The sequence below is a fragment of the Elephantulus edwardii genome, unplaced genomic scaffold (genome assembly GCF_000299155.1).
Source record: "Elephantulus edwardii isolate Elephantulus edwardi_28Jun2011 unplaced genomic scaffold, EleEdw1.0 scaffold00139, whole genome shotgun sequence".
NCBI lineage: Eukaryota > Metazoa > Chordata > Mammalia > Macroscelidea > Macroscelididae > Elephantulus > Elephantulus edwardii.
Genome location: NW_006399889.1, coordinates 2,564,932 through 2,576,632, shown reverse-complemented (window position 1 = coordinate 2,576,632; position 11,701 = coordinate 2,564,932). Strand labels below are relative to the sequence as shown.

General features: G+C 41.2%; 1 protein-coding gene across 1 annotated transcript in view; it reads left to right on the top strand.

The window, feature by feature from the left end:
- Positions 1 to 11,701, top strand: part of LOC102845342 (involucrin-like) — a 382,191-nt gene that overhangs the window by 161,107 nt on the left and 209,383 nt on the right. The window contains exon 2 of the mRNA XM_006894279.1: positions 3,744 to 3,801. Within this exon, the coding sequence (XP_006894341.1) occupies positions 3,744 to 3,801 (58 nt within the window). The remainder of the gene's footprint in view (positions 1 to 3,743; positions 3,802 to 11,701) is intronic.

Below are 11,701 nucleotides of genomic sequence, written 5' to 3'. Positions count from 1 at the left end.
AAACCAGGTGGCTCCTTGGAGGCAAGGATTCTGAGGCTCCGTCTAACATACTTTGGACATGTTGTAAGGAGGGACTGGTCCTTGGAGAGGGACATCATACCTGGTAGGGTGGAGGCACAGCACAGGAGGGGAAGGCCCTCTATGAGGTGGATTGATTGAGTGACTGGGGTAATCGGGATGGGTGTATTAGAGACAGTGCGATTGGCACAGGACAGAGCAGAGTTTAGGACTGTACATAGGGTCACTGTGAGTTGCAAGCGACTTGACAGCACATAACAACAATAACAACAACAAACTATGATAGAGAAAAACAAATATTATTTGTTAAAGTCACCTGTTTTTAGTATTTCTGTTATATTGTTGTCATTTTATGTCATCGAGCTGACCATGACTTGTAGTGACCCTATGAACGATGATTTAAAGACCTTGTCCTATCTGAAGCCAAACTCACCAACTCTGACCCACCTAACCCCATTGCCACAGTTACTGTTCATGTCATCCAGGGTTTCTCGTGAGAATCTACAGGGAGTTGGACTGCTAACCCTGAGGCCACGCCTCTCTGGCTGTTTGAATTTACCAGTGCCTCCCCTGGAGAAGGATGGGCAGGCAGTCTCCTCCCATGTAATTTACAGCCTAAGAAACACAGTGGAGGGTCATCTGTGAGTTCACTTCTAACTCATGACAATGAGAGAGTGAGGGAGTAAGTGAGGGAGGGAGGGAGAGAATGAAGAGGCCTAGAACAGCAAATTTGGGAGAATTTTTATGACAGATAATACCAGTTCTTAGTTTTGTTATTTTACTTTGATTACAAAGTAACCTCATTTATCACATATAGGAGCTCACACCCTTATCCTTTATCTTAGCTTGAAACATCTGTTGGCTAAATTCTTGGAATGAACAATATAGGTACAGGAAGTAAGCAATTGTCAGCAGGTATAATTCAAGGAATGCTAGGAGGAATCTCTTGTAAAGATTGTTGTTTTTAAGTGTCTCCAGTAAGGGGCATCTTGCTATAAAGATTAAGGTCTTAGAAATGACCCATAACAGACATTCAACTAGTATTTGTTCAACATTTGGGTTCGGGTGGGGAATGAATGAGTAACTCAGTCAGGCTAAAGGCACTTCTTTTGGAGACAAAATTAGAAAAGTGCTACTTAGACTTTCTTCTTTATCTTCCCTACTTTAGCCTGGACTCTAGCCTGGACCGGTCTTACTAGTGTTTCAGCAATGATACAGAAATTGTTAGTTTAAAGAACATCAAACTGAAACTCAAAGAAGAATGTGCACTCCAGCCTCCCAGAGACAGAACTGTGAACTTCACAGACAAAAAGTACATGAAACCAGTTTCTTGAAACAATCTTCTAAGTTCCCTAAAACAAATTGCTAGTGCAACAATTCATTAATGCAATTTTCTCCATTCCAATATATTGATAAAATTTCTCTCTCATGGAAAAACCCACCTCTGTGCATCTGGGAGCTGGACGATGACTAAGAATGACAGAAGAAAAACTGGCAACTTTGAGCTGTAGTGTTGGAGAAGAGTACTGAATATCCCATGGATGGCCAAAAGAACAAATATCTTTAAGAAGGTGCAGCCAGAGTACTCCTTCGAGGCAAAGATGATGAAGCTTCATATCACATACTTTGGGCATGTTGCTGTTGTTGTTAGGTGGTCAAGTACAACCCATAGTAGCCTTATGAACAATAGATCTGAACCCTGTCCTATCCTCTGCCATCCTCACACTTCTTGACATACTAAAGCAGTCACTGTGTCAATACACCTGTCTGAGGGTCTTCTTTTCCTTTGCTGACCTTCCACCTTTCCAAGTATGATGTCCTTCTCTAAGGAATAGCCTCTCCTAGCAACATGGAGAAAGGATGAAAGTCACGCGCGCTAGTGTCGAGGACTTTTGTTCATAGGGTTGTTACGAGTCACCTATGATTCGACAGCACTTAGCAACACAAAGAGAGACCAGCTGGCCTAGTGGACCGAAAGCAATGCTACCAAGCCAAAGGTGGGTGACTCTAATCCGCGACCCTCAGTTCTGTCTTTAATTGTTTTTGGTGAAAAATTCTTCTAGGTTGTATAGCCCTGGTGTGTCCACTTGCCATACAGAGGTAACTCGTGGTTGCTATGATGCTGAACACTGTGACACTGATAATGTAAAATGCGATAATGGTTACCCATGGTGGACAGTGTTGGAGCTTCCTGATTAAAACAAGCTTGGAAACAGGAGTGGCATCCACTTCTGAAATAGCTTGTCTCTGGAAACTCTATGAACTTGGAGAAATGATGAAAGTCACACAAGTGTTCAGATCTTTTGTTCATAGGGTCACTACGAGTTGTCTACGACTTGCTGGCAGTTACCAACATCATGGAGTGGTAAGAATTTTTGTTTTCTTGATGTTGAGATGCAATCCATATTGAAGGCTGAATTATTTGATCTTCTGAAACAATTGCTTCAAGTCCTAACTCTCAGCAAGCAAGACTGTGTCAACTGCATAACACAGGTTATTGATGAGTCTTCCTCTGATCTTGATGCCACATTCTTTTTCATAGAACCCATGCTATAGGCATGTTGCTAGGAGAGGTTAGTCCTTGGAGAGGGCCATCACGCTTGGAAAGTTAGAGAGACAGTGAAGGAGAAGAAGACCCTCCACCAGGTGGGCAGACGCAGTGACTGCAGCAATGGGCTTGAGAGTGTCAGAGATTGTGAAGATGTCTCAGAATAGGACAGGGTTCAAGTCTGCTGTTCATTGGCTTGCTGTAAGTCACACTTGACAGCACGTAATAACAACAATCACAACAACCATCTAAAGGGAGCTCTAGTGCCTCAGTGGTAAGGAATGGCATTGTTAGTTCAAAGGCAGATGATCTAAACCCACTAAGTGCTTTACAGAAGAAAGACGGACAAACACCTCTTGTGTAATTTACAGCCCCTGAAAACTACTGGAGGGTCAGCTTTTGGTTAATTCTGAGTTGACAGCACAAAACAACAATAACCATCTTTAAGTCATTGGAACTTCTAAATGTAGTACTAGTCACAGGCCTCTGGGCTGCACTACAGCAGGGGTTACATTTCTAGACACTCCCATGTTAATGACACCCTGGAGTTGTACAATCTTCCACCCTCATAATTATTCAACATCTGATATTAAATTTTGTGCTTATTCAGATTTAATTTCTTAAGGATTTGGTTTGGTGGAGGGTTCTTTGTGTTGTTTTCTTTTTTTCACTCTTGATCTGTGGTGTTTTTTTGTTTGTTTGCTTGGGATTTTCCCCCCATTTGTTTTTATACTGTAGTAGGGTTTTCTAAATGGTAATCTTTATGGGAACAGATTGCCAGACCTTTCTCCTGTGGAGCTACTGAGTGTATTTGAACCATCAACCTTTAAGTTAATGGTCAAGTATTCAACCATTGTGCCACCCAGACTCTTTGATCTCAATTAATAGGCTACAACTAATAGATTGACGGGGAGCTCTGCAGGCACAATGTTAAGGAGCTGTGCTGCCAACTCAGAGGAATGCTGTTTGAATCCACCAGCTGCACTGGGGGAGAAAGATGGGTACTTCCCTCCAGTGCAATTTATTGTCTCTGATAACCTCTGGAGGGCCAGCTATGGATCAGTTTGGACTAAATAGTAAACAATAACGATAAGTTTACAAAAAATGTTACTGTATATGAAAGCACTAATTTTTTTTTTGTCCTTGTCTTTTTCTGCTTTGTGGGGCTGGAATATAGGAAGGAGAAACCCAAGAAGAGTCTAAATGCCTTGAGTCGAAGCAGAAGACGATGCCAGGTAGAATACGTTTTCTGTGACTCCTTTTCTAAACTGCTCTTGCTAACAGCATAGCTCAGAGTATCCATAATGTTTTCAGATTGCAAAGGAAAATCTGTATGTTCCAAATGATTGGAAACATGACTAGAAATGTCACATTTGATGTACTCCAGGCACGACATCTGGGGAATCTGGGCATGATGCAGAAAATAGTTGTAGCTTCTTTTTCTTTCTTTTTTTTTTTTTTTTTAAATTGACTGCAGTTCTTGAGGAACAAATACCCACAAAGTAGTAAACAATGAAAATGATGAAGGAATTTCAAGTTCAGTAGCTCTGAAGTAAATCTTGCAGACACCGATTGCTGTGTTTTGCAGTAGGATTGATTCTGAGTTATGGTGAGACCCTATTTGTGTGGTGTGAGCAAAATGACTTCAAAGGATTTTCAAGGCTGTGATTGTTTAGGAGCCAGTTATGAAGCCTGTCTTCTGAAGAGCCTCTGGATGCATTTGAACTGAATAACAGCTGCTATGGGAGCACTAAAACATTTGTGCAACCCATAGACTGCCGTGTAGAGACTTCCTGGCGTAGCTACTATCATCTCAGAAAATGTAACTTAGAGACAAGTTTCTTTATTTAGTTTTAGGTTGATGTGTAATATGTCAGACTGTTAACTGAAAGGTCAGTGGTTTGAATCCACCAGCTGCTCCCAGGGAGAAGTATGGGCAGTCTTCTCCCATAAAGATTTAGGACTTTTTAAACCAGAGGACGACTATAAGTCAGAATTGACTTGATGGCACAAGTACTGGAGTGATAGCTAAATAGAACAGCTTTACTCTAGCTTTTTACACCAAAACAGAACTTCTTATGAGGTCGTATCAAGTAGTCCTTTTTGCACAATGGTTACTCACTTAGGTGTTAACCGAAAGGTCACTAGTTTGAGACTACCAGCTACTCCATGAGGAAAAGACTTGCCTATCATCTCTCAAAGATTCCAGCCTAGGAAACTCTACGGGCCATCCGTCAGATCAGGCTTGATCTGAGTCAGAATTAACTCGGTTGCAGACACCACCAAGAATAGCAAAATACAAAAAGGAATAAGTGATGAGTGAGTCTACAACAATATGTGACTAAGATCAATAATGATAATGCAATGCAATGGTCATAAGAAGAAACACTAATGGAATGGAGCAATAATGAAAATTATTATTATCCATAGAAAAATAATGGAGCAAATAATGAAAAAGATAAATTGTCATATTCTCAGCCTCTATTTTCCAACTCCTTTTAGTTGCATGTTTTATATCATTCTATATTAGACGTGGGTTCCCTCCAGATGGGTCTGTGGCTGGCAGAAGCACATGTTATAATTTAATCTGAATTAGGAATCAGAATCAAGAACTTGGAAATGGTAATGAAAAGAGCCCCCCAGCAAAGTGAGGGGAAAGGTGGCACCCTGCTCTGCTATAGATGGAGGAAAGAGAATTAGCAATTAACCAGCTCTACCATCTTCCTCCATTCCCCTCTCTCACTCTCCTTCCCAAGTTTTTCTGAATTCAGGAAGAACAAACATTGCTCTGTTGTTGTTAGGTGCCATCAAGGACAAGTCATTCTCATAACAACTCTATGAATCTGATCTGAACCCTGCCCTATCCTGTGCCATCCTCATCATCTCTGGACACTAGAGCCCATTGCTGAAGTCACCTTGTCAATCCATCTCATTGAGGGTCTTCCTCTCCTTTGCTGACCCTCCATCTTCCCCACCATGATATCTCTTCTCAAGGAATAGCCTCACCTAGCTACATGCCCAAAGTGTGAAAGATGAAGCTTTGCCGTCTTTGCTTGGCCTATTCCTAGGGCACTACCCTGAGGCAGGCCTTGCATAGCTGTTCCTTTTCTTCAATCAATCAGTCAAATGAGTGGACTTCTAGACTCCCTCCTCATCACTCTTCAGCCCAATGTCTACTATTTATTTACTTTTTGGTTACAATTATCATTATTGATTTGCTTATTGTCTCTGAGAGAGCAAGGGCCTTGTTGCTTTGTTTTTTGGGTACACTAGGATCTGAAACTCTGATAATCCCATGTGTTAGGTGGGCACTACTTCTCACCAAGGCTTTTTTAGGACAGAGGTTGCCTCCTGTGAGTCCTTGCCATGAGAGCTCAGGCTGGGATTTCAGACCCTGCTCTCCAACAGTCTGACAGGGTTCCTAGATCATCAGATGCTCAAAAAACGTTAATGAAAAATCTCATCTCAAAACTCATTGAAGCAGACCTGACTTGTAGCTGGCTGACCTTCCAGTGGATTTTCAGCAACTGTAAATCATACAGGCAGAGACTGTACTCCACCCCACCCCCTGAGAGTCTGCTGGTGGATTTGAAGTGCTAGAGAAGCCCCACAGTTGAGCTGGCAGCAAAACTCCCCACGGACTGACAGAGTTCCCCGCTGAATATCAGTGTAATGTTAACGGATTCTTTCAGAAAACACATTTGGACTTAGAGATCTGTAGGTTAAAAGATATCTATAATGCCGTTTTCTTCGACAGCTTGTCCACATAGTTCACATAGATTGCTTACTTGTCTTTTTTCATAGAAAAATTTTCTGGTAATAACCTTATTATCTAAGTTGAAATTTCAAGCAAGAGTTTCTCACTATTCTAAAAATATGTTTGTGTCCACTGACTTTGGAGCTTGCTGGATAGACCCTTTTTTCTATTCAAAGCTTGTAAATTTCAAAACTCCTGAATGTTTACATTGTGCCCTTAGTGTACTAATGTCTCTAGGTTTCATCTATTCAGTTCAGAGTTGCTATACTTACGAGTCACCCTGTGAAATCCTCTTAAGCATTAGGCGTTCTTGCTAAATTATTTGACAAATATAAACATATTTATATCAAGAAATGTTTGTTGCATGTCTACTATAAGTTGGGATAGGAATTAGGCTAAGCTTAAAACAAACAAAAAAACCCCAACATTAGCCATAGAATCCATTCTAGTTCACAGTGATCCCGTGTATGCCAGTGTATAACTGTACTCAATAGGGTTCTGGGTGGTTTGGTTTTGAAAGCTGATCCCAGGCCTTTCTACTGAGGCATTTCTGGGTTGGACTTGAACCGTTAAGCTTTCAGGTAGCACTCGAGCATGTTAACCATTTGCCCCTCTGCACCTGGCGGAGAAATTTGAGATAAGCAATCATTAAATCAATAAAAAGTAAAATGCAAATCAAAGAGAAATCATAGCCTTTACGTCAGTAGGATGTTGACTACAGAGGAGGGTCTTATGGAAGTCTTGCCCTCACAGATCTGTCAGTTGTTGGTTGCTGGCAAGTTGGCCCCCATTTATCATCGACTGTCATGTAAATGTTACCCTGTTCCATGCCGTCTTCATGAGCCCCTGGTGGTGGTTATTGTGTCAGTCTAGCTCATGCAGGATTTCCTTTTCCTCCTTTTTCTGACCAGCTGTAATACCAGATAGGATGTCATTTTCTAGTAATTGATCTTTCTTGACGATGCTTCTAAGGAACATTCTTGTATTCTAGCACAACATTCTTCTAGTAGTCCACAGTATAGTCAACAGTCTTCAGCAACGCCACAGTTTGAATGCATCAGTTCTTCTGTCTTCTTTTTTCATGGTCCAGCTTTCATATGGTTACACAGCAACTGAAGAAGCATGGCTTGGGTCATGTGCACATAATTGTCATGGATTGAATTTTGTCATCCCGTTCACGCCCTGTAATACCTGTGTGAAATGATATAATGTGAGTTCTGTGTAAGGATCCCCAATGATCTGATGAACTAAATAATTGTAGAGTCTTCAACAGTAGAATGCAACACTTTTTAATCCCAACAGAGCCTTAAAGATGTAAGAGGAGTTCCTATAATACCGTCTCTCTAAGAGGGAGGTCTGGTGGTCTAGTGGGTAAGGAGTTGAGCTGCCAGTCTAAAGGTATGTAGTTAAAATCCATCAGCTGCTCAGAGAGAGAAAGATGAGCAGTCTTCTCCCATGTAGTTTATAGCTTCTAAAGACACACTGGAGGATCAGTTAATGAGTTGGTTCTAACTTGACAGCACATAACAACAGTGGAGGGGAGGAAATCTAGCCCAGATGGAGACCTCACAAAGATCAGGTAAGATTTGCTAGGCAGGGAGTATGTCCTTTTTTGATCAGTACTTCTACTTAAGGAAGCTCCTTCACATTGGGAAAGGCCAGGTCACATGGAGATCTCCATGGGATGTCAGACCTATAGATGCTAAAGGAGACAAGGACTTTCTCCAGGACCAACAGAGCATAAGAGAATGTGCATTGCCCTAGAGCTGGACCCTAAATTTGGATTTCTATCCTCCCTAAAAGGGAAGAAAATAAATTTCTGTTTACTAAAGGCACCCACTTGCAATATCTGTTATAGCAGCACTAGATAACTAAAGCAGTGACATCTGCAAACCATGGGTATAGAAAGCTAAGGCCAAAGGTAGAATATGCAAAAACACAGATGGGGTGAAAATGTAAGATTGGGGACATGAAAGAGGGGTCAACTCCATATGGTGGATCCATGAAGTTTTCTAAGAGCATGTGAAATATGAGTTGGGCCTGGAAGCATAGTTAGAAAATCCACTGGGGAAGAAGAGAGATACACAAGTGAAAACTAAACAATGTAAATGGAATCCAAAGTGGTACCACTTTGGAGGTGAGCCCATTTTTCTGGCTAATGACCTAAACCTGTGGTATCTCTCACCTTGTCCTGCGGTTTATAATTTATATTTTCAGGGTCCTATGACAGGATAAGGGAGTTCTGGTGACCTAGTGGTAAAGAAGCTACTCTGTAATCCTCAAGACACTCAACTTGAATCCACCAGCTGCTCAGTGGGAGAAGGATGGGCAGTCTCCTCCTGTGCAGTTTACTGCCTCTGAAAGCCTTCTTGACTATCTGACTGACTCTATAGCATACAGCACCAACCACATGAATTAGGAGCTCTGGTGGAGTACATAATCCATAAGGAGTCGTGCTGCTAGTGTAAACATGACACCTTTGGCTGTTCAAATCCACTTGCAGCTTTGGGGAAAAGAATGGACAATTTCACACAGTCCACAGCCTCTGAAAATTTACTGGAGGGTGAGCTAAGAATCAGTTCTTACATGATGGTAATGACAGAGACATGATAGGTTAATTGGGGAGTTTTTAAATTTTAACATCACTTGCTGATTGCTCCCTAATAATTTAGCATTACCATGCATTTATTTATTTGGGCCATTTGTTAGTAAATGAAAGCACTCTTATGGTATAATGGGTAAAGCATTTGATGAACCTTCAAACCACCAACCCATTCTACAGAAGAAAAGACCTGGCAATCTGCTCTCAAGAAGACTACACCCTTGGCAACTTTATACGAACAGTTTTATTCCATCCTGAAGGGGGTTGTGTGGTTCACCAATTACATAGTATGACTCTTCCAGCCTTTGTCTCTGTAATTCTCAACTCATGACTGGGTAGAACTATGTAAATGTGAGATTATTATAGCCCACAAAGATGGGATTGAACAGCTTGGTAATAATGTAAATAAGTCATGTTCACACACAACTATCTTTGTAAGATGGGGGTCGTGCAAATAGGTGACATGAAATAATATCATGTGGGGGGATTGGTTAGTTTTGCCATTCTGCCAGGCTTAAAATAAGCCATCTCAGCCTGAGAAAAGAAGATTTTAATACAATCAAGGACAACGGGGCCAGAGTGCAGAATGTCCTTTGTACCCAGAATTCCTGTGCTGAGTATTTCCTTGAACCAGGAATTGGGAGATGGTACAAGATAAGTTGGGAAGCAGCAAAGTAATAATAAGGGCTGAAAAATCTGGCAGAGGTACAGAGATCAACACTAGAACCAAGAAAGAACCTAGAGACTAACACAAGGCAGAGCTGTGGGCTTCCAGGCCCACAGAGCAAAAAATTAGACAGACTTTGTGGATAGGAGGTTTATAGCAGAGTGGAGCTAACCATAGAGCTAGATATGATTGGCTTCAGGCCTGGGCTTGCTTGATAAAGTTAGATGCTTTGTTTTTGCTGTTGTTGTTATGTGCCATCAAATCACCTGTGACCCATAGCAACCCTACATACAGCAGCCCTAAACCCTGCCCTGTCCTGAGTCAGTCTTACTAATTCTGACACACCAACTCCCATTGACCCTGTTACTGGGTCAATCCATCTCATCTGGAGTCTTCCACTTATGCATTGTCAATAACCTGCATTATGCAAAAGACACAACCTTGCTTGGTGAAAGTGAGGAAGACTTGAAGTACTTGTTGCAGAAGATCAAAGAATGCAGCCTTCAGAGTGGATTTCATCTCAATGTCAAGGGTACAAAGATTCTTACCACTGGACCAATAGACAGTGTCATGATGGATGGAGAAGAGATTGAAATTGTCAACAGCTTTATCTTGCTTGGATCACAATTAACATCCTTGGTACCATAAGGCAGGAAATAAGGAGATGCATTGCATTGGGAAAGTCTGCAGTTAGAGACTTTTCCAAATTATTGAGGAGTAATTATGTCAGTTTAAGGACTTAGGTGTGTCTGATTCAGACCATGGTCTTTCTGATTGCTAGTTATGCATCCAAGACCTGGACAATGAATAAGGATGACAGAAAAAGAATTGATACTTCTGAGCTGTGGTGTTGGAGAAGAGCACTGAACATCTCATGGACAGCCAAGAGAATGAACAGATATGTCTTGGAGAGGGTCCAGCCACAGTGCTCTTTAGAGGTAAGAATGAATGAGTCTGCTAAGCTGTAATTTTTCTTCGATATATCTAATATAACACGTGCCAGTGACACTGATTATAGTCCCATCACCATTAATGTGAATTCAATGCCACCTTGACAAAAACTTTTCCTTACTCCTTCTCTTACACCCCTCTCATTCACTGGCTACCATTGAGTTGGTTCGGACTCAAAGGAAGTGTCTGCTGGGTTTCTGAGGCTGTAAATTACAAAGGGAGGATACTGCCTATCTTTCACCCACAGAGTCACTGGTGGAATTGAACAGAAATGTACAGCCTTTGGTTTGGCAGAGCAACACGCTATAGACTATACCACCAGAGCTTTTTTTCCACTCTCTTTTTTGTTTTTAGGGCCATCAAGTTGACTACAACCCATAGTAATCCATCCTATGAACAACAGATCTGAACCTCGCTCTATTTTGCACCATTCTCAAAAGCTCTGATATGTTCAAGTCCATTGTTAACACTTTTTGAGGGTCTTCTTCTCATCTCTTACCCTTCCCCCACCTCTCTTAGAATTATGTCTTTTTCCAAGGATTAATTCCTCCTAATAACATGTACAAAGTATCTGAGACCCAGTTTCACCATCTTTGTCTCTAAGGAGCATCCTGGTTGTACTTCATCCAAGACAGATTTATATGTTCTTTTGACAGTCCACAGAATATTCTATACTCCTTGCCAACACCACAGTTAAAAGGCATTGATTCTTCTTTGGATTTCATAATTTATTGTTCAACTTTCAGATGCATAGGAAGCAATTGGAAATATCATGGCTTGGATAAAGTGCATCTTAGTCTTTAAATTGACATCCTTGCTCACTAGCTCACTAGTGATTTGGAGAGGCCCTTCACAGCCAGTATTCCCCAATGTAAAATATCTTTTGAAATTTTGACTGCATTCTGTTATTTATGGATCCAAGTAGAAGGAAATTGTTAACAGATTGAAATTGTCAGGATTGATTGACAATTTCTACCCACTTGTTGTTAAGTGCCATCGAGTCAATTATGACTCATAGTGACTCTATGAACAACAGATCTGAACCCTATTGTTTTTGTGGTTTACTGTTAGAGGTATAATTCTTACCATTGTATTGGGAATGATTTACATATTACTAAATTCACCTGGAAAATCTGCTATCAGAGACCTCTCAAGCAG